This window comes from Chlorocebus sabaeus, chromosome 23 (assembly GCF_047675955.1).
Source record: "Chlorocebus sabaeus isolate Y175 chromosome 23, mChlSab1.0.hap1, whole genome shotgun sequence".
NCBI classification, from domain to species: Eukaryota; Metazoa; Chordata; class Mammalia; order Primates; family Cercopithecidae; genus Chlorocebus; species Chlorocebus sabaeus.
In genome coordinates this window covers 12,730,594-12,754,634 of record NC_132926.1, presented here as the reverse complement: position 1 = coordinate 12,754,634, position 24,041 = coordinate 12,730,594, and the positions used below count along the sequence as shown (strand labels likewise).

Below are 24,041 nucleotides of genomic sequence, written 5' to 3'. Positions count from 1 at the left end.
GAGAGGTCATAGGGAGCAGTACTTTGTAGGTATTGTGAGGCTTTTACTCTGAATGGGGGAGGGGGACATTGCAGGGTTTGGAGTAGAATAGTAGAACGACCTGTCTTATGTTTTAAAAGGATTGAACATAGTAGTTTTATGATGAATTAATCAGGGGAAATTAAATGTGGTAGCAGGGGGACCAGTTAGGCCACAACAGTGATAACTCAGGCAAGAGATGGCGGTGGCTTGGAGCAGGAGGGAACACTGGAGACGGTGAGATATGCTTAGATTCGGGATGTATGTGTTGTAGGTCAAGCAAATGGGGTTTTCTTCTTGGAATGGATGTGGGTATGAGAAGGAGAGAGGAAGTGGTGGTGATGCCAAGGTTTCTGGTCTGAATAGCTAGAAGAATGAGAACTGCCTCGAGGTCTTCCCTAGTGAAAACCTTGATCTAAGTAGTCATCGACGCTGGCATAAATCATACCATTGCCTCACCTTTTGTAGCATGGTACTTTTTTTTTTTTTTTTAATTTTACTGACAGTTCCAGGATACAAGTGCAGAACATGCAGGTTTGTTACATAGGTATACATGTGCCATGGTGGTTTGCTGCACCTATCAACCCGTCATCTAGGTTTTAAGCCACGTATGCATTAGCTGTTTGTCCTAATGCACTCCCCTCCTCACACCCCCCTATCCTCCCCCCGACAGGCCCTGGTGTGTGATGTTTCTCTCCCTGTGGCCATATGTTCTCATTGTTCAACTCCCACTTATAAGTGAGAACATGCAGTGTTTGGTTTTCTGTTCCTGTGTTAGTTTGCTGAGGATGATGGCTTCCAGCTTCATCCCTATCCCTGCAAAGGACATGATCTCATTCCTTTTTATGGCTGCATAGTATTCCATGGTATATATGTATGACATTTTCTTTATCCAGCCTATCATTGATGGGCATTTGGGTTGGTTCCAAGTGTTTGCTATTGTAAATTGTGCTGCAATAAACATACGTGTGCATGTGTCTTTATAGTAGAATGATTTCTATTCCTTTGGGTATATACCTAGTAATGAGATTGCTGGGTCAAATGGTATTTCTGGTTCTAGATCCTTGAGGAATTGTTTTCCACAATGGTTGAACTAATCGTTTACATTCCCACCAACAGTGTAAAAGCATTCTTATTTCTCCACAGCCTCACCAGCATCTATAGTTTCTTGACTTTTTAGTAATCGCCATTCTGACTGGCATGAGATGGATATCTCATTGTGCATTTCTCTGATGATCAGTGGTGCTGAGCATTTTTTCACGTTTGTTGGCCACATAAATGTCTTCTTTTGAGAAATGTCTGTTCATATCCTCTGTCCACTTTTTGATGGGGTTGTTTGTTTCTTGTAAATTTGTTTCAGTTTCTTATAGATTCTGGATATTAGACCTTTGTCAGATGAGTAGGTTGCAAAAATTTTCTCCCATTCTGTAGGTTGCCTGTTGACTCTGATGATAGTTTCTTTTGCTGTGCAGAAGGTGTTTAGTTTAATTAGATCCCATTTGTTAATTTTGGCTTTTGCTGCAATTGTTTTTGGTGTTTTCATCATGAAGTCTTTGCCCATGCCTATGTCCTGATTGGTATTGCCTAGGTTTTCTTCTAGGGTTTTTTATTTTTATTTATTTATTTTTTTGAGATATTTATTTATATTTTTTGAGAGTAGAGTCTCACTCTACTGCCCAGGCTGGAGTGCAGTGGCGCAATCTCGGCTCACTGGAAGCTCCGCCTCCTGGGTTCACGCCATTCTCCTGCGTCAACCTCCCGAGTAGCTGGGACTACAGGCGCCCACCACCATGTCCGGCTAATTTTTTGTATTTTTAGTAGAGACGGGGTTTCACTGTGTTAGCCAGGATGGTTTCGATCTCCTGACCTCGTGATCCGCCTGCCTTGGCCTCCCAAAGTGCTGGTATTACAGGCATGAGCCACCGCGCCCGGCCTCTTCTAGGGTTTTTATGGTTTGGGATTTTACATTTAAGTTTGTAATCCATCTTGAGTTAATTTTTGTATAAGATATAAGGAAGGGGTCCAGTTTCAGTTTTCCACATATGGTTGGCCAGTTTTCCCAGAACCATTCTACCATATTCCATTGCTTCTTTTTGTCAGGTTTGTCGAAGATCAGATGGTTGTGGGTGTGTGGTGTTATTTCTGAGGTCTCTGTTCGGTTCCATTGGTCTATATGTCTGTTTTGGTACCAGTACCATAGTACATGGTACATTTACAAAGCCCTTGTGTTATCATGTTTAGCCCTCACAGACACTCTAAGAAAAATAACTTCTGTCCTTATTTCGCAGGTGAGGAAACTGAGGCATGGATCTTTGAGGTCTCGCTGAAATGCAGCCTGTTCCAGGCAGTTCTATCATACCTCACCCACTCTATTTTATGGAAGTTGCCCCTTTTCACTTTGTCTTTTAGTTAGGTAACTGTATGTCATCTTCCCCACTAGCTGGTACGTTGTTGGAGAGCAGAGCTGTATGAAGGGTTAACTTTGAGTCTATTCAGCATCAATGCAATAGCAGGAATGTGGGAGGTCAGAGAAACTAATCATTATTGTAGCCTACGTCCCCTTGAGAATCCTGTGGCAGCTAGAAGCCCTTCTTCCCACAAAAATATGCACATGGGCAGTTCTGCATTGCAGTGTCACCAAAAGTCATTCATGGAAGCCAGTTAAGGTCCCTGGTAAAACGTGCTCATTTTACTCTGTAACTATTTAATAAACAAATACAATAGGCATAGCCAAAGCATTCTGCCCATGGTATGAATTCTTGAAGCTTGTCAAGAGTCATTAAACTATTCTTATAGTCTGTTCAGATCAATTAAGTTCAATAAGCCTGTGCTGACTGATGGTCCTTAGCTGGGTATTTGGGCCCAGAGGTGAATACAACAGTTCGGGAAGCTTACTGTTCAGTCATAACCTCTCTTTCTGTATGAGGCAGCGGAGAGCACCATTATTAGTACTGATGTCCCCATTGGATGGGTTGGGGGCAGTCCACCCTTTGCTTCAAGTTACTACAGCTGCTGTCATTTCCTTCATACTTCCTTGCAGCCTCGTGTTGAATGATCTGGGCACCTCTAGAATGTAAGCTCCATGATGGCAGGGCCATGTCTGTTGTTCTTCTTCAGCACAGAGCAGGTGCCCAGCAGTTGTTGATAGGATGGATGAAGAGGTGGGTTCATAAGTGGATGGATAGTTAGACGGATGGGTGGGTAGATGGATGATAGACGGGTGAGTAGATGGATGGATGGATGAATGGCTGGGTGGATGAGTGGAGGGGGAAGGGCATGGGTAAAGGGTAGGGGCTGGAGGTTTTAAAATTTTCTGGTGACCTTACAGGATTCAGATGGACTGAGTTGCCCCATCTTGCCTTTATCTTCCCACCCCATCCCTTTCCCTGTCAGGAGGCGAGGTCCTGTGAGAGCATCCTAGCACAGCAATAGAGTACTCTTGAACTCGTCTCCAAACGGTGGACCCCTGCAGATGGTCACTGTTCTAAGCTCACCGGGTCTCCCTGGGACTCCATTCAGATGGCCCTGCCATCCATCTCTCGCACATCAAGCTGGTTCCCCCCTCTCTTCCCTGCTGTCACACCCTCTCCCCACCTCCTTGGGGGCTCTCAGTCCGGTTCTTCCCCTTGCCAGTCTCTGCCCTTCCCTCTCCCTCCAGTCTCACTTCCTTAGTGGGGCCTCTTTTTCCCTCTGAGAACCCACAGCTGCTGTGACTTGCAGTTTAGCCGTTCACTTCTGAAGACAGCTCTTTGTTTCTTGTGTGTTTATTTTGTCTTTTCAACTAGATTTCACGGAAGCTCGGGAGAGCAGGAGTCACCCCCTCTCACCCCACTTTTCTGACCTGCAGGATCCTGCAGAGTGCCAGATACTCTCTGCATTTGGGGCTGGAGGGCTGATTTGGTTGATTTCACCATAAACTTTCTTCCAGCTCTGTAGTGTGTGTGTGCATGTGTGAGTCCAGGAGTGTGTGAGAATGTAAGTGTGAATGTGCCTATAGGAGTACTAGAATGGAGAGAGTGAAATCCAGCATGATGTTTCAGAGCAGGATTTGTCAACCTTGGCACTATTGACACTGTGGGGCAGGAAAGTCTTTGCTATGGGGCTGTCCTGTGCACTGTAGGATGTTTAGCAGCATCTCTGGCCTCTAGTCACTAAAGGCGAGTAGCACTGACACCCCTGACTCCCCTCCCCGAGGTTGGGACAAGCAAAAATGTCTCCAGACATCAACAAATACCTCTTCCAGTGGGGCAAATTCACTCCCAGTTGAGAATCACTGTTTTACAGAATTCATTGGAATCCTAAGTTTCCTCTTGTTGACTGGGCATGTCATTGACTCACTAAAAACTGACCACTACAATATGCAGCCCATAAAGTTGATATCATGGTCCAGCAAGAGGCCTGAAGCACCTGGCACAGTGCCGGGGCCAAATGCATCTCCACTCATGAGAGGGATGTGAGTGTGGTGCATGGCTGAGAGCGTGCGCTCTGGAGCCAGCCTGTCTGGGGTGAAATCCTTACTTGGCCCCTTCTTTACTGTGTTCACCCCAGGATGTTTACTTGATCTTGCACTACCTCAGTTTCCTCACCTGTAAAACAGAGACGATAATAATCATACATACCCCAAGAATTGCAGATTCACGATTAAATGGGTGACTGTGCGTAAAGCCCTTGGAATAGTGTCTGGTACGTGGTAAGTGTTTGGCAGAGGTTAGCTGTTCTTGTGATTCCTCTGCTCTCTTCTGGTGGGTGGAGGAACACCTCCTCCTTCTAGGTTCCCTCTGGCTATAATTCTTCGGCCTCATTTGCTGGTGACTAGCACCCGGGTTTGAGCTCTGGGGTGGCTGCCAGAGGCTTCTGCTGGGTCATTGCAGTCGCCCTGTGGATGCAGTGTCAGGACACTGCCTCAGTGCTGAGGCTGTCAACACCTGTCCAGAGACTTCCTCTGCTTGCGCGTTTCAATGAGTGCATTTCACTTGAATCCAAAGTGGACCTGCTGGCTAGTTCTATTTCCCCCTGGAGTGGAGACTCTCCAAAACCCAGCTCAGGGACTGGAGAAGAGAGCTTCGGGCAATTACATTCTTTCTCCATTATTGCTTTTGTTCCTCTTATACAGTCACTTGTCCAAACTCTATTAACACTTGGTGTTGGCTGAAGCTTGTGTTTTCAAACATGTCAGCAGATGGCAGGGCCCCAGATGAGGTACAAATCCATCTCTAAGGGTCACACGGCACTTGATGGCTGCAATCAAAATTGGCAGCTAAGCTGGGTCAGCGTCTCTTGAAGCAATCTTGAGAAATGCAAGAAAGAATATAGCCAGAAGAAGGGACATAGCTGCCCTTCGTGTTCATTCACATCCCTTCAGTCCAGTGAGCGTTTCTTAAAAGTTCAATAAATATTGATTGCACTTCTACTGTGGGCCAGGTGCTGGGAATTCAGTGGTCAACAAGATAGACTCAGCCTCCATCCTTACCGAGGCTGGAGGGAAAGACAAGATATAAACAAGTCCAGTATGTATAATAGAGTGTGATGCCAGCAATGGCCTGGTGAGGAAGCAGGGACTCTGGACTCCACTCTGGGTTTGAATTCGCTTTCTGCCACTTTCTATGTGGCTATGAGTAAGTTCCTTAACATCTCTTTGAGTTTCTTGTATATTACAGGAAGACTAATAACTTGAGGTTACTCTGAAGACTAAATGGACTGATACAAGTAAAGTGCTAGGGAGTTTTTTTTTTTTTTGCTGGCGTCTTGCTCTGTCGCCCAGGCTGGAGGGCAGAGGTGCAATCTCGGCTGACTAAAACCTCTGCCTCCCAGGTTCAAGCGATTCTTCTGCCTCAGCCCCCGAGTAGCTGGGACTATAGGTGTACCCCACCACACTCAGCTAATTTTTGTGTTTTTAGGAGAGACGGGGTTTCACCATGTTGGCCAGGCTGGTCTCAAACTCCTGACCTCAGATGATCCACCTGCCTCCCATGGTGTTGGGATTATAGGCGTGAGCCACTACACCTGGCAGTGCTAGGGATTTTGTCTGTCTTATCTATCACTGTGACAATAGTACTCAGAGCAATACCTATAACACAACGGGTACTACATACTGTGTCTGCAGTACTTAGGACAGTATCTAGCATACACTAGATGTTCACATGAATATCTGTTGAAAACACCATGCGGTATGTACTTGGCGTATAAAATGTGCTTTAAATATTTACCATTTTCTTAGGAAGCAGAGTGTACAGTAGTTAGAATTTAGACTTTGAGATCTATCTATATGTCTTATTAGGTGGAGCAGTTGTTTACCAACCCCTTTCTCAGTTTCCTTATATATAAATCAAAGAGAAACATTGAACTTATCTCCTAAAATTGCACAAAGCACAGAGACCCTTCTTTAGTTGTTTTTATGAGCCACTGTGCTAGAACAATGGTGTTTACTTTCACCTTAGCTCCCTCTCTTTGGACACCTGATGAATAGAGTACTTCAATATGTTTAGGTAGAATTGGTAACTAATCAGTGGATTTGATTTCCAGGGTTGCTAGAAGTTCCATCTGTCTCAAAATAGCAGTCCAGTGGCTTGCCAACCTGGGATTTCCAATATGAGTCCTTGCTGGATTCAGTGACCCAAGATGGCTTCGGTACTTGGGAACATCCCTTTGATCCTTGGCCATAAATGCTTTGTTCTGGGTGGGCTTGTCAGGCTACTGGTTTCTGCTTTGGTTCTTACGTATGGTGCTTTGGCACAAGGAGAGGTCAAGTCTTTCATAGGGAATGTATCAGTATTCCCCAGGGCTTGGCGACCTTGCATGATGGGGAAGCTGGAATGGTTATTTGGGGGAATGGCCAAGGGCCTGAGGGGCTGTGGGTAGGCTTCCCCGATTTGTCTGTCTTTTGTGGACAGGCACTGGGCAGAGTGGACCCAGCTGTGATTTCTTCCTCTTGTTTTTCTGCCTTTTTCATCCCTTGTTCAAAAGTTGAGAGTGGTTAGGCCCATCTTAGACTGGTCAGAAGCAAACTGAAGGACAGAGATAAGCCATCAAACTTAGCAGAGGGGCATTCTGGCTTGGAGCTTCCTGTTAGTCATCTAGAAGACTAAACAGAATTGGGTATTCATAGGCAAAGCCACTTCCTTTGTCAGTCATGTCTGCTTTTCTTCAAATGGAGCCTTAAGAAGCCCTTATGCAAGGCAGAAATAGATTTATAAATTAAGTGCCAAAGTCAGTTACTTTCATTTTTGTAATCGGTGAGCACTTGGAATGAATACGGATCTTCACCTTGAATACCCAGTTTCAAGATCTGTCCAGGATATCTTAAGCCAATCTGCTGGCACCTTCTCACCTGACATTCCTGGGCAGAGGATGAGGGAAGATTCCCGAGGAAAGCAGGGAGTTGCTGGTCAGGGAGTAACATACAGTCCTGCCCCACCTCCAGATATCTGATGGACACACCTGATTTGCTCATGCTCCAGAGACTAACACACGTTGTGCATGGTTTTCTTCTGTTGGAAGCCTCAGTTCCTTCCACCATCCTGTCCAGTTGTACTGCCAAGTCCTCAGGCAGACCACGTGGGTTGGAAGAGCAGGAAGCAGAGTCTGCCCAGTGAGGACACCAGCAAACTGGAGTGTATCCAGGCGACAGCAGCCTATAAAGGGAAGGGGGTTGAAGTCAGGCCAAGTGCGGAGGGAATGAAGAAACAGGTTGTGTTTATGCAGGAGGAGAGAAGCTTTGGCATCCTCCAAGGGCCCTCTCAAGGTTTGCTTTTAGACACAGGATTAGTTTGGTTAAGTGTTGGTCGACAGAGCCGTTGGTTGCAAACTGCAGGTAAGTAGATTTAAAAGTGACACAAAGTTCTGAAGGAGTGAGCCTTGTTCAGGAGATAATATAATTCTAATAAAAAGAAAAGTGACTACCATTTACGGAGCGCTTACTATGGCTGGACATTAAGTCAAGTCGTGTATGGGCATTAATATCAGCTGAGCCTCCCGGGAACCCAATCAGGTAGGGACCATTATTTCTTGCATTCTACAGTTGGAGGAACTGAGGCTTAGGGAGATGCAGCCTCTTGCTCAAGCAGCCTGCCCCTGGCTCCTACAGCGCCTTTCTGTGGATTACAAAAAGATACTTCTCCTCTGGTGGGCACAGTGTGAGGGCAGTGTGCAAGCCTTGGCAAGCAGATCACAGGTTGGGTGCCAACCTTCACTGCTCTCTTGACTGAGTGGCCTTGTGCAGGCCACAGCCTGGGCAGTTGTACACTGCAGCCCTAGACTTGAGACCAGAGCCAGGAAAGGACAGAATTGGCCTCAAAAACCACATCTGTCTGACTCCAGAGACAACCAGCTCTTAACTCCTAAGCTTTATCATCTTTCGGGATGGAGACTTCATCTCTCTGAATGCACACAAAGGGAGTTAGGGATATGGGGGACACCTGGGAGTAGAGGGGACAGCCTGTGCTCCTCTCCATTTAAGCATCCTAAAAACCCTGCTAGATAGGTACTGTTAACATCCCCATTGTAAGAAAGTGAGACCCAGAGAGGTGAAGTCACTTGCCCAAGATAACACAGTAGTGAGTGGCAGAACTGGGGTTCCTTCTGAACCGCTCTGGTCTTTTAATGTGGTTTAGGCAGACGTGTTGGGGAGATAGTACCAGGGGAAGGAGGAAGGATGGAAGAGGGAGGGAAGGAGATAAGTGGGAAGAGGTAGAGATGAATGAGAGTTAGAGACTGGAGGTGGTGTCTGTGATGCAAAATAATCTGCACCCAACCCAGCGGCATTTCACCCAGCTTGTACATAGGGGTTAGACATAGAGCAGCATTGGCCATTTAGACCCTGGTCACTTAGTGGCTCAGTCTGTGGTCCATGTCCTCAATGTTAAAAGGAGGTAATTATGAAGAGGCGGACCTGTAGAGTAAAGGAGTGGGAAAGAGCATGGGCCTGTACTCCCAGGTCCAGCACTGTGTGACCTTGGGCAAGGCAAGTAACCTCTCTCTGCCTGAGTTTCTGTATCTGAAATTTGGAAATAGTAAGACTTCTCACTTCCAACAATTATTGTGAGAATTAAATGAGTAAATGCACATGGAGAACTTAGAATCATGTCTGGGATATAAGTGATTGCGACACACTAGTTCTTATTAGGATCCACAATGATAACCTACTTCCAGAAAAGTGGGGCATGCCTACGTTTAGTTCCTATTTAGGAATAATAACCTTTTTACAATGGTATCTTCTTATCTTAGCTCCCTACCCAACCTTGTGGGGTGGGTAAGAGTGGCACAATAATGCCTACTTTACAAGTGAGGAAATACATTTAGAGGGAAAATGAGTGTGTTTTGTAGCGGTCACCAGCTAGAGCGGGTTTGGAGGAGTCTGGAGATGTAGCTGCTCCCTGTTTGCGGGCAGCAGCAGGACTGAGGGCATCATGAGGGACTGGAGCTCACACCGGGGCCTTCCTCCTGGTAAATCTCCTCCACAGGTCCCTTCCCTTGCATAGCCCTCTCCATCATCCCAGGGGTCTGTGCCAGTGAGGGAGGAGCATGGACCCAACTCAGCTGGCCCTGTCTCCAGGAAGCCTCCTGTGGCCCCCATGCATGGCTCCAGCATGCTATCTCCCGTGCTCTCGAAGCACCTGTACTTCCTGAGCCCAGACCATCCATCTGGTCATTGCAGGGGGACCTGTCAGCTTCTCCCATTAGAATACAAGGCCTTGGCTGTCTAATTCTACCATTTGGTTACTGGTTATGAAGCATTACAACATGGTAAGCTCTTCACATGCTAGGACTCTGTTTCTTTCTCATAATAACTTGTCATAGATCCCTGGGGGTGCCTGAGCTGGAACTCAACCCCAGGCCTGGCTGAAGGAGGGGCTCAGGTTCTCAGAGGCCACAGCTGCCTGGCTCTCCTGCCATCCTGCTCACCAGTTCATCTCTCCCACCCAGTATAACACCTCACAACACTTCAGGTGCTTAGTATGCAGTTGTTTCTTTTTAATTGTAGCAAAACATGCATAACAAACGATGTACCATTTTAACTGCCCGGTGCACAGTAAGAGGACAGTCCGTAGTAAATATCGGCAGCCTCCTTGTCACTCAGGCTGAATGCAGGGCCTATGTTGAGGAGAGGCGAGCTTTGGTTAACAGAAGGTCTTGGGAGCCAGGCTGACTCTGAAGTGACGCTTGTGGCAGGCAATAGGTTTGTGCGTCAGTTTTGTTTAGCCCAGGTGGGCTGCATGGGCGTGGAATGGACTTGAGGCAGGGATAGCAGGAAGGAGCAGAGACTAAAGAGATCCAGAGGTCTCACCTAGCTGTCTTTCTTTCTATTTCACAGCCATATACAACTTCCAAGGCAGCGGAGCTCCCCAGCTCTCCCTGCAGATTGGTGATGTGGTGCGAATACAGGAGACATGTGGAGGTGAGTTGCTGGCCCATGCCCCAGGTGCTGGACCTTTGGCTGGTGGAAGCCTATGGTACACCCAGGCCCCTCAGCCCTCTCTCTGCACCTGCGACTGTGTGGTCTGTTTAAAAACGTTTTGGTAATGCTAGTAATTAGAATGTACTAAACAGAAATGTTTTCTCATTTTAGGAATGTATGTTTCATAGCGAAAGCCTAACTGGGTGGTTCGATGTTTGTTATATTCTCCATTTGCCTCAGCCATGGGGCTATTCAGCCTGTGACTCTTGCTAGATACAGTTCTTTATTAGTATTAATATCATGATAAAGGGAAATAAGCATCATTAGGGTTGGGAAGGGTCCCATAAATCACACCTCTAATTCCAGGAGAGCTGATGTGCACAGTTGTGTAATTTGTTTACTGCATGAACGCACCCAGCCTTGGGAGCAGGAGCTCACTGCCCTCCCCAAGCTGGGAGCCCTGTCTTGGGCAGTGTGGTGGTATCTCTTTCTTTCTCCTACAAAGGTGCCATTGCCTTGTGAAGCCAGGTGTCTACTGGGCTGTGTCCACCCATGGTAGTGTGGTGGTCGGGAGTGCTTTTTAAAATTTGCACAAAGACTAATGGCCTTGGACTCCTAAGTCAGGCAGTTGGAAATCAATATGTCACTGATAAACTTGATATTGGGAGCATGGCTTGGGCATGAGAACCAAATGAGCTACTGATCTGTTACCCGCAGTCAGGCATGCTCCACCCCTCACTGGCCCAATCGGCCCACCACAGTTCCCTCCTGCCCGGGCCTGCTGGTAGCTCCTGCTAATGGAGGGCACAGAACATGGGCTTCCTGTGGCTGGGTAGAAAGGCAGAGGAAGAAGAGAGAGTGGATTGAGCACATAGGCCTGGTCTGCCCCCAGTGAATCCATCAGATGAGGACCTGGGGAGGGAGTGAGGGTCAGGGAGGAGGAACACGTGCCACTGTGAAGGAGGCCTTTCGTGGGGAAAGGCGGTCACTTGCAGGAGTAGTCGTCTTTGGTCCTTTCCACAAAATAGACACTGTGCTACATTCTTTATAACACATGATCCTAGTCACTCCTCACCACAACCCATAGGACAAGCGGTGTCCTTTCCAGTACTGGATTAGCCACATGCAATCTCCTAGGCAATGGAGCCCCCAGCTGGGTCTGAAGATTTGTACAAGGATGCTTGTGTAAACACATACGCACACACACAAAGACACACACAAACATATGTATGTACACATATGCATACCTGTGCACATAGATACAACCAAAAAAACATACAGAAAACCATTTTATGGGGAAATAATTTGAAATTTGATATTTCAAGATAACTTTAAAAGGGATCATGGGGGAGATGAGAACTTTGTTCATCTTCCTTATATTTATTTTATGCTTTAGTATTATTTTTACTTGGGGTTGTAGATGAGGGGATACCAGGGCCTGCAAAGTTCACACTCCGGCCCTGTTGAAACCTTTTACACAAGGAGTGGACAAGGCTGGAGGAGAGGGGTGGGGACACTATGCTAGAGAACTGGGTCTGTGATTCCAAGCACCCTGCCCCCTGCCCACAGCATAACCCAATCTTTTACAAATCTAGTTCTGCCCAGTGGCAGACAAGCAAACTGTAGGTGACTACCAAGGGCAAAGAATGAAAATAAAAACAGCAGCAACTCTCCTCAGTGCCTCTTTCATGCTACTGGATGCTAATGCTGGGAAACAGGTATGAGACCTCACATTTGCAGATGAGGAAACGGAGGCAGGGAAATGACTCATCTCAAGTTGCACAGTGAGCCAGTGGATTTTTTTTTTTTTTTTTTTTTTTTTTGAGACAGAGTCTTGCTCTTGTCTCCCAAGCTGGAGTGCAATGATGCAATCTCGGCTCACTGCAGCCTCCGCCTCCCAGATTCAAGCAATTCTTGTGCCTTAGCCTCCTTAGTAGCTGGGATTACCAGCATGCACCACCATGCCTGGCTAATTTTTGTATTTTCAATAGAGATGGGGTTTCGCCATGTTTACCAGGCTGGTCTCGAACACCTGGCCCTAGGTGATTTGCCCACCTCGGCCCCCCAGAGTGCTGGGATGACAGGCATGAGCTGACGTGCCTAGCCCCAGTGGCTCTTTTCTGATGGCCAAGCCCACACTCTTTCCTCCACCCATGCCTGCCAAAACAATAACAAGGCCTTGGTCATTATTTTCTGTGTCCTACATTGTGAAATCCAGGTGAGTATTTTTCTCTTCGTTGTATGCAGTTTCCCTGGATAGAAAGCTTGAGGGAACAAACCTCCCCCACAGACTGCCATAGTCAGAGCCTTGCCAGTACCTTTTCCTGGCCTGGCGCCCTGACCTTTACGAAGGCTACTCTGGTGGACTCAAGCCACCTTTATTCATCTCTGGGACACCTTTATCCTTTCTTTGGTTCTGATTTTCCATTTCTAATTCAATTAGTCTTATTTTAATGTATCTTTGTAAATTAGTCACAATATCTTGCTGGAAAAAGCTGGATATATTCATTTGGTAAGTGGCTAATAATTTATTAATTCTTTGAAAAGACAGTGTTCAGAAGTCTGCTAGAATGAGTCTAGCTATCTGAGGAAATATCATATCTCCTGGTAAGCAAATTATTAGGAGTTCTCATGCATATGCTCATGGCTATGCAGAATTTTCAAAGTGTAATTTAGGGGATCCAAAGGCTTCTTGGGGTGCCTTGAGTGCAGAAGGAAATGGAGCTGGAGGGGGTCTGAGAGCAGGTCTGGTGTTGTCCACTTTGCAGATGGGGTGTGTGGTCTGTGATTCTGATCGAAAAAAATAGTTCCTCCAAAAATATAAAAGATGTGAAAACCACAATGTTAGTCAAAAATTAGTCAAAACTGTGTAGTAGAAAGAATATGGGTGTACCCGTGAAACCTTCTTATAGAAAACTACGTCAAAAACAAAATCCAGCCAAGTGAGAGGTGAATCACAATAAAGGAATATAGGATTAAAAAGCTGTGATAAAAGGAAATAGTGGCCAATATTGGGTCAAAATGAATCGGTTTATAAAAATTGATATTAAAAACAGTAGGAATTTCTTGTAGAAGGCACAAACATAAAAAAAAAGTGTGATTTTTTTCCCCCAATCACTTCCTTCAGTGATATTTGGTTGACATCTTTCCTGGGATTTGGTGACATCAGAAGACTTTAATGTCATATCCATGTGCTGCTCACCCACTTCTTCCCTTTCCCCAGTGCAGATAAGACCTGGGGAAGGAGTGAGTTTGGGATGTTTTCTTTCCTATTCCTTGTCTTCTCTACTGAAATAAGCCTTATGATTGGCCAGCCCACCATACAAATGGTCATGTAGCCGGGGAATGAAATGCCAGATGCCCCTGACATCATGATATTTATGGCTACCAAAAAGAATGTTACTGTTGGGAACCTAGACAGTATTTTAAAAAATCTAATAAAATTGAGACTTGGGAGGAGAATGGAAGAGAATAGCTAACTCAGTGACATCACTTTGACAACAAAGTCCGTGAATATTAATTGGAAATAAAACATGAAATTAAAAAAAAAAACACTTCTATCTTTGAATGCTTTTCATAACAATTTTCATTTTAGAGAAGTTTTTAAGAAATCTTTTTAGTGATAAAGTAACGTTGAATCGAAGTTCAAATGTCCCTCAGTTTCACTTGGTTTCTTTTTCTTCTGTTAAATACAAATAAGATTAAATAAAATTTTTATTTACATAGTATCTTCACTATATGCTCATTTTTATGACAGTGTTTTAAAAATTGTATTTTATCTTTTTATCTGTCATTCTATGTACATAAAAATAAATGAAGAGTTGACTGGAATGATATTAATAGTGTTTTTCTGTGTAATGGGATTCAGGATAATTCTTCAAGTTTTTATGTTTGTACTTTTCTGTTTAGTTTAAATTCTTTATAATAGCATATATTAGTTTTAAACAAACAAAACAAAATACAGTCTTTAAGCTGGGCATGGTGGTGTACACCTATAGTTCTAGCTACTTGGGAGGCTGAGGCAGGAGGATCTCTTGAGCCTAGGAGTTCAAGACTAACAAAACTCTATCTCTGAAAAATGAGGCAAAAAAGTATGAAGAGTAAAATAACAGTCACTTACATCCCAACCACCCATAATTAATCATTGCCAACACCTGAGGATATTTGCTTCCAATCCACAAGACTGCATTATTTTTATTATTATTATTATTGACATGGGGGTTTCACTTTGTTGCCCAGTCTGGTCTCCAACTCCAGGGCCCAAGCAGTCCTCATGCCTCAGCCTTCCAAGTACCTGGGATTACAGATGCGTGCCACCCTGTTGAGCTTTCAGTAGTTTTAAAATCTTCCCCACCACCTCCAGTAAAGAAATGAAAAGAGCACTGGCTTTTGAATCAGAAAGTTATTCCCTGCTTCTGCTGCCCACTAGTGGAGTCATCCTGGGTACGTAAGCTTTAGGTTTCTCATCTGTCAAGTGGGTTGTTTTCACCTTGCTCCTGGGCTTGTTATGAGGATAAAATGAGAGAAAGTAAAGAAACTGTCTAGCACCAGCCTGGCTCATAGAAGGTTCTCTGTGTTTGTTGATTCCATCCTCTCCCCTATTATGTAGCGCTTTACCGAAACTCGCAGACGTATATTTTTACAACATGGCCCAGAAGCTGAATCTTTGCCTGGAATGGGTGAGGCTAGCCCTTCCTTGCCTATGTACTAAATTTACTCAGCTGGATGAAGAGGGAAAACAGGACCCTAACCTGGAAGTTTAAACATGGGTGAATTTCACTTTTTATTATAAAGATAATATATTGTTATGATAAAAACTCCCATAGTTCAAGATGGTATTCATGCTACGCCATGCTAAGCCTTAGACATGAAATGCTGACTTCATTGTCCATATTATATTTCTCATGCTGCCTCTTTTACCCAGAGGCAGCATAAACATTCTGTGTTTTAGATGTGGAAAACACATGTAAGTGTACTGAGCATAGGAATTCCTCATAGAAGGGACAAACATGAAAAAAGCAGTGTTAGTTTATTTCCCCCCAGTCACTTCCTCCAGTCATACTTGATTGACATCTTTCCTGATATTTGATGACATCGGAAGACTTCAATCTTATATATCCATTGTGCAGCTCACCTACTTCTTCTGTTTCCCTGGTTTGAACAAGACCTGGGGAAGGAGGGAGTTTGGGTTGCCTTCTTTCCAATTCTTTCTTCTCTACTGAAATAAGCCCTCTGTGATCAGCCAGTCCACTGTAGAAATAGCCAATTAGCTGGGGATTGAGATGCCAGATGCCCCTGACATCTTTGTGTGAAGCTCCTGGAATGTACTCATACTGTGTTTGGATGTAGTTTTGGGGTGGAGGAACTGTATCATGCCCTCCTAAGGCAACAACTTACTACCTCCAAAGACTGTCATGGGAGAATTGCTTGTGAGTTCGAGGCTGTAGTGAGGCATGATCATGCCACTGCACTCCAGCCTGGGCAACAGAGTGAGACTTTGTCTCTAAAAATAAATAAATAAACAAACAAACAAAATCAGAGGAGTGAGGGAGGAGATGGATAGAGCATCCTCTGCCTTTAAAAAATAACACATTGCTTTTGTTGTTGCTGTTTTCCAGAAATGCAACTACATACTCTGTGTACTATTCTGAGACCTTCTGTTCTCATTTGAAAATATTGGAGTGCTTTCTAAGTGAACACATATTTATTACCACATTGTTGGTTTGGCTGCAAAAAGCTTGGCACAATGAGATTTTGAATGTACCCCTCACCGAGTAGGGTACACCCAGAGCCATACACAGTGGCTTCCAACAGTGGCTAATAACTCTTTTGAGGGTGATCTTGACCCATCCAAATTATTTGCTTTTAGTATAAGTGAGGACATTATGAGCACTTAACATGGAATCTTTGTAAAGCACCCCCTTGCAAGGCAATAGTCTTTTGTTCAGATGTGCTGTAGTGACAGGTCACTTTGAAAAGGACTCCATTTTCTTCAGTAAGGCTGCTCCATTATCAGCAGTGTGTATATGAAGTTCTCTTCCCTTCTGAATGAGGATGAGGCTAAGACGTCAGTAAACTTCCATTATGTTTCATTTGAGGCGTGTCTATTTGCTTTGTTGTGATGGAAATATGTTGAAACGACTTTAGTGAAAAAACAAAAATGATATTATAAATCCATATGTCCTGAAAATAAAATAGAAAATGTGCCCAACTTTCTCTGCATTATTATTAATTGATTTTTTTAAAGAATGGTATCTACTAACTCTTTTGAACACTGGGCAAACTCTCTGAGTTTGAGGCACTATTATTCTCATTTTATAGATGAGGGGACTGAGGCTCAGAGGAAAGTATTAACATGTCTATGATCACACAGTTAAGTAGCAGATATCCATCAAATTCAGACTTTGATTGCAGAGTTCATACTCTTTAAAAATTTTTAAATTGTATATATTTAAGGTATACAACATATTATTAGATACACATAGGTAGTAAGATAGTTATGATAGTGAAACAAATTAACATATCCATCATCTCACATAGTTGCCTTTCTTTTTTGTTTTTGTTTTTGTGGCATCAGCAGCTAAAATCTAATCATTTAGCAGAAATCTCAAATACAGTACAATTTTATTGACTATAGATGCCTTGTTGTACATTAGATCTCTAGACGTGTTCTTCCTACATATATGTTACCCTGTAACCTCTAATCTACATTTCCCCATTTCATTCCTCCCATCCCCTACCCTGCCCTGGTAACCACTGTTTCATTCTCTATGTCTGTTTATTTGACTCTTTTTTTTTTTGTTCCATATATAAGTGAAATAATGCAATACTTTCTGTGTTGTCTTATTTCACTTAGCATAATGTCTTCCAGGTTCATCCACGCTGTGACAAATGGCAAGATCTCCTCCTTTTTAAAGGCTGAATAATATTCCATTGTATATGTACATTACAGTTTCTTTATCTACTCATCCATTGGTGAGCACGTGGGTTGTTTCCATATCTTGGCTATTGTGAATAATGCTGTAATGAATATGAGACTAGAGACATCTTTACAAGGCAGTTATTTCATTTTCTTTGGATATATGCCTTGAAGAGGGGTTGCTGGGTCATATGCTAGTTTTATTTTTAATTTCTTTAGGAACTGCCATACCTTTTTCAACAATGAGTGTACCAATCTACATTCTCACCAACAGTGTAGAAGAGTTCCCTTTTTTCCACACCCTCACCAACATTTGTTATCTCTTGACTTTTTGATAATAGCCGTTTTCACAGGTGTGAGGTGACATCTCATTCTGGTTTGATTTTCATTTTTCTAACAACTAATGATGTCAAGCACCTTTCCATGTATCTGTTGGCCATTTGTATGTCTTCCTTGGAGAAATGTCTATTCGGGTTCTTTGCCTATTTTGTACTCATTTTTACACTATTGAGTTATATGAGTTCTTTATAAAATTTTTGATATTAACCCCTTATCAGATGTATAGTTTACAATTTTTTCCCTAATTCACACGTTTTTGTTTCATTTTGTTGTTTTCTTTGGTATGCAGAAGGTTTTTAGTCAGGATTCACAGTCTTTACCAGTGTATTAGTCTGTTTTCACACTGCTGTAAAGAACTAGCTGAGACTGCGTAATTTATGAAGAAAAGAGGTTTAATTGACTCACAGTTCTGCATGGCTGGAGAGGCCTCAGGAAACTTAAAATCATGGTGGAAGATGAAGGGGAAGCAAGGCGTGTTTTACGTGGCAGCAGGAGAGACAGAAGAAGAAAGGAAGTGCCATACTTTTAAGCCATCAGATCTTGTGAGAACTCACTATCACAAGAACAGAATGGGGGAAACTGCCCTATGATCCAATCACCTCCCACCAGGTCCCTCGCCTGACACATGGGGATTACAATTTGAGATGAGATGTGGGTGGGGACACAGAGCCAAATCACATCTTTCCTCCCCTGGCCCTTCCAAAATCTCATGTCCTTCTCATATTGCAAAATCAATCATGCCTTCCCAATAGTCCCCCAAAGTCTTAACTCACTCCAGCATTAACTCAAAAGGCCAAGTCCAAAGTCTCATCTGAGACAAGGCAAGTTCCTTCCAAATATGAGTCGGTAAAATCAAAAAACAGTTACTTCCAAGATAAGTGGAGGTACAAGCATTGGGTAAATTCTTCCATTCCAAAAGGGAGAAATTAGCCAAAACAAAGGGGCAACAGGCCCCATGCAAGTCCAAAACCCAGCAGGGCAGCCATTGAATCATAAAGCTCCAAAATCTCCTTTGATTCCATGTCTCACATCTATGCAAGGTTATGTTGGTGCAAGGGATGGGCCCCCAAGGCCTTGGGCAGCTCTGCCTCTGTGGCTTTATAGGGTACAGCCCCCACAGCTTCTTTCACAAGCTGGTATTGAGTGCCTGCAGCTTTTCTAGGCACACAGTGCAAGCTGTTGGTGGATCTACCATTCTGGGGTCTTTAGGATGGTGACCTTCTTCTCACAGCTCCACTAGGCAGTGGTTCGCTGGGGACTCTGTGTGGGGACTCCAACCCCACATTTCCCCTCTGCACTGTCCTAGCAGAGGTTCTCCATGAAGATTCTGCCCCTGCAGAAGACTTCTGTGTGGACATCCAGGCATTCCATACATCCTCTGAAATCTAAGCAGAGATTCCCAAAGTTCAACTCTTGTCTCCCGTGTACCTGCAGGCCTAACAGCACATGAAAGCTGCTAAATCTCGGGTCCTGCACCCTCTGAAACAACAGTTTTAGCTGTACCTTGGCCCCTTTTAGCCATAGCTGGAGGTGGAGTGCCTGGGACACAGGGCGCCAAGTCCTGAGGCTGCACAGAGCAGCCACAGGGCCCTGGGCCCAGCCCACAGAACCATTTTTCCCTCCTAGGCCTCTGGGTCTGTGATTGGAGGGGCTGATATGAAGATCTCTGAAATGCCCTGGAGACATTTTCCCCATTATCTAGGCTGTTAACATTCAGCTCCTTGTTACTTATGTAAATTTCTGCAGCTTCCTTGAATTTCTCCACAGAAAATGGGTTTTTCTTTTCTATCACATGGTCAGGCTGCAAATTTTCCAAACTTTTACTCTCTGCTTCCCTTTTAAACATAATTTTCAATTTCAGACCGTCTCTTTGTGAGTGCATATGATTATATACTTTTAGAAACAGCCAGGTCAGATCCTGAATGCTATGATGCTTAAAAATTTCTTCTGCCAGATACCCTAAATCATCTCTCTTAAATTCAGATTTCTACAGATCTCTAGGACAGGGGCAAAGTGCCACAGTCTTTTTCCAAAGCATAGCAAGAGTGACCTTTGCTCCAGTTCCTAAGAAGTTCCTCATTTCCATCTGAGACCACCTCAGCCTGGATTTCATTGTCCATATCACTATCAGTATTTTGGTCAAAACCATTCAACAAATCTCTAGGAAGTTCCAGACTTTCCCACATCTTCCTATCTTTTTCTGAGCCCTTTAAACTGTTCCAACCTCTGCCTGTTACCCAGTTCTAAAACTGATTCCAGATTTTCAGGTATTTTATGGCAGTCCCCCAGTTCTGTCAGTACCAAGTTTCTATATTCTGTTTTCACACTGTTATAAAGAACTACCCGAGACTGGGTAATTTATGAAGAAAAGAGGTTTAATTAACTTGCAGTTCTGCATGGCTAAGGAGGCCACAGGAAACTTACAATCGTGGTGGAAGGTGAAGGGGAAGCAGGTACATCTTACACGGCAGCAGGAAAGAGAAAGAGCAAGGGGGAAGTGCCACACTTTGAAACCAACAGATCTCATGAGAACTCGCTGTCACCAGAACAGCATGAGGGAAATCACCCCTAAGATCCAATCACCTCCCACCAGGTCCCTCCTCTGACACAAGGGGATTACAATTTGATATGACATTTGGGTGGGGACACAAAGCCAAATCATATCAACCAGTGATAGGTACTAGCTTCCATTTGATCTCAATATTATTATATATTTCAACACACAAGAAAGAAAAAGCACTCCTAAGTACTCATCACTCAGATGAATGTCAACATGTTTATATATGTTTACATATAAATATGGTAGCGAGAGAACTTATATATGTGTGTGTTTATATGTATATACACATGTTTTTATGTATATACACACATATGTGTATACTTTTTTCAGACATTTGTTTTTAAGAAATAAAAATTTCGAATGAAATTGAAATCCCTTTTTACCCCTCCTCTATTCTTTTTTCTTTTGTCCATATGTAGGTAACACTTATCCTGAAATCAGTATGTTTTCTTTCCATCCAAGTTTTTGTACTTTTGCCAGATGCATATACTTTCTAACCTTGTCTAACAAATAGTGTTTGTAGCACTCCTCTGGGGCTAGGTGTTATTGCCCTCACTCTACAGATGAAAACACTGAGGTTTAAGTGACATGACCAAAGGCTGTGTGGCTTGGAAATGGCATAGGGAGGACTGGATCTCCAGACCTCAGATTCTTTTTTGATGTTGTGGGATATTTTAAATCTCCTGCCTCCCCTGACTCTTAGAGGATTTGAGAATCTAGATATATTTGATATTGGTATTTGAGATGTGAAAAGAGAGGATTATCTGAATAATTGGCACTTTACAATTTTCCAAAAGAATTGTACAAATATTTCCTTTTCTCATCTTCTTCCAGAATGCATGTCTAGTCAGTTTGGGCTGCTATATATCATAAACTGCTTCAACAACAGAAATTTATTTCTCATACTTATGGAGACTAGAAAGTTGAAGATCTAGGCACCAACAGATCTGGTTTCTGATGAGGGCTGCTTGGTTTGTAGATGACTGAGTTCTTGTCATAGCCTCACGTGGCAGAGAGCAAAGAGAGAGGGAGCAAACTCTTCTGTAAGGGCCGAATCCCATTCATTAAAGCTCCATTCTCATGACCTAAGGACCCCACCTCCTAATGCCATCACATCAGGTGTCAGAATTGCAACATATGAATTTTGGAAGGACACATTCAGGCCATAGCAATGCACATTGTGAATTTTATGTTAAAGAAAGTGGTTATTTCATGGAAAGGGTTAGCAAAAAAGCCTTGTTATTACTGAATTCAAAAGAGTGTTGAACTCAGGAGCGGATTCTGGGACATGGTAAATGCCATGTTACACTGAGCCTGCTTTTGATCATGGTGTCCATTGTCCAGCAGTTTTTCTCTTTTGTACCAACTGTTGTTATCTGCCCAGTCATGTCTTGGAGCATAGACAGATGTAGCTGATTGGTGACCATATTAGGGAACCAACATCAGTGGTCGGAGATAAATGACCTAGCAGAAGTGAAAATGCCAGAAAAAAGTCATACGGATAGTCCTGATGCACGTGATGTACTAGGCATGGGTTTGGATTCTGGTTTGGCTGCTTTTCTGCTGAATAATGTGTTGGAATTTCTTCCCCACTTGTTTGATCTCAGTGTCACCATCCGGCAAGTGGAGATAAAGCCTTCTTGCAATGAATCCCTGGGGATTTGTTCCTGAAAGCATGTAGCCCAGTGCAATATATATAGTTGGTGCACAATTAATGTTGATTGAACTTGAACCTGGGAGCCAGAATAAGAATATTGGGTGTAAGTGTCAGCAGAATCCTGTTGTCAGGAGTGAGCTGCAACTCTGAGAATTAGGAAATCTATAAGATGTGTACACAGAAGCGAGTTTTGAGGTTCAGAGCAGGCAAACTCCTTGGATCCAGGAAGACTAGGTACCCTAATGGAGTCCCTGTCACAGAGATGCAGATGTGGACATGAGCTTTGTATAGGGAACATCTATTGGTCCCTCGATTGTTTTTCTATTTTTTGGTGGATTTTAGTGGACTTGGCCATCATGTGGGTTCAAGTCACTGCTACCAGATGACTTTATCTGTATTTGCACTCTCACCCCATCACATGGGAGACAATGTGACCAACCAGCTTTAAGGATTGGCTTCAAAGTCATTTAAGCTTGAGTTTGAACCTCGGTTGTATGATCTTGGCCCAGCCCATCAATTTACTTGAATATCAATTTCCTCATCTATAAAATGGGCGTGATAATACTTAGCTCATAGTGTTGCTCTGAGGATTAAACGAGAGAATGCCTGTACAACATTTAGCATACAGCTTTGCATGTTGCAGGTGACCAGTGAAAGTCAGGTAATAATAATATAACAAAATTGCATTTCTATCTAGTTGGTGAAAAGGGGCAAATAAAGGAGGCTGTTGTATCACAGTGCGGCAGGGTGTTGCTCGAGTGTAAATCTCAGCTGCATCACCCACTAACTGTGACCATCAGCAAGCTGCTTACTCTCTGTGCCTGTCTATTTTCATTTGCAGAACTGAAGCAGTAATAGTACCTACTTAATAGGATTGTTGTAAAGATTAATTTATAATTTGACAAAACAAAACAAAAAATGTCAACAGAGTTACCAGCACATAGGAAGCACTTAGAAAGTATAAGCAGTATTGTTAATTATGGATTATTTTTCAATAGTTGTTGACAAATAATTATAGGCTACGGAAAATAGAATGTGATGCTTCATGAAGCAGAACATCTTCTATCACTGGAAGTATTCAGGTGGAAAGTAACTTAGTGGAGATTTAGGTTTGGAGATTCAGACACTGAGAAGCTGGAAATATTAATATTAGGTAACCATCAAATCATTCCCTCATAATATAGGAAGCATAGCGTGATTGTTGCTTATGTTCAAAACCTGACACTGCAACCTCTACTAGCTGTGTGATCCTTGGAAAGTCACTTAACTTCTCTGTGCCTCAGGTAGGCCACTCATTTGTAAAAAAGGATAATAACAGTTCATACTTCATACGGTTATTATGAATATTGAAGGGCTTAATATGCAAAGAATGCTTAGAATGGTATTTTTATTTCCCACCTGAGATTCTCTTTCTAACCTCCCTTTCTTCCTTTCTGTTTTTCCTCTCTCCTTCCTTTCTCTTTTTCTCCTTCCTCTCACTTTCTGTCACTCATGGCTGCCTGTTGCTTCAGAGTTTCCTTTAGGACCTGGCCGTCAGGCTGACTCATGTCTATGAAGGGTGACTTTGCATTTTAAGTTGTTTGTTTTGGGGCTTGCTTGTATGTCTGTTGGGAACATATTTCATCAACAATCTGTCACCCAGTAATGAGGGTCTGCTAATGAGGCTCCCGACAGACGCATTTTATTTACAGAGATGACAAATGCCACTCCTTGGCTGTGTTCGAATCATTTCAAAGGCCAGTGGACTCATTACGGTCATCAGGACTTGCTGCACCCGGGCGTATTTTGTCTGACTGTGTGTAATTTGGATTTCTGTTCATTGAAACATTTTTTAATATTCCCGCAAAGGCAAGATCTTTTAAAATCCCTGTCCCTTTATCTGTCTCTAATTCCCTGTCCCTTTATCTGTCCCTAAACTTACCTGTTTTGTAATGACTAACTTTTGTAAATCACATTTTAGACACCATTTGCTGCTGTTAGAACTGTCAGTGTTATTTTAGGATGTTTGCCCAAATCCAGGAGCATTTCTATGTCCTGAAGGCAGGAATTGAAAACATGCAGATGATCACAGGGCCCAGGAAGGCAATGGACACAAGGGAGGGACTCCATTGGGGCTGGCGGACTGGAGGCAGATGCTCTGTCTGATGGGCCCTGC

General features: G+C 43.5%; 1 protein-coding gene across 3 annotated transcripts in view; it reads left to right on the top strand.

Annotated features, from left to right (window-relative positions):
• DOCK2 (dedicator of cytokinesis 2) overlaps positions 1 to 24,041 on the top strand; it is a 433,393-nt gene that overhangs the window by 6,888 nt on the left and 402,464 nt on the right. For all 3 annotated transcript variants that reach the window (XM_008015269.3, XM_073010528.1, XM_008015268.3), the window contains exon 2: positions 10,328 to 10,411. In XM_008015269.3, coding sequence (XP_008013460.2) covers positions 10,328 to 10,411 — 84 coding nt within the window. The remainder of the gene's footprint in view (positions 1 to 10,327; positions 10,412 to 24,041) is intronic.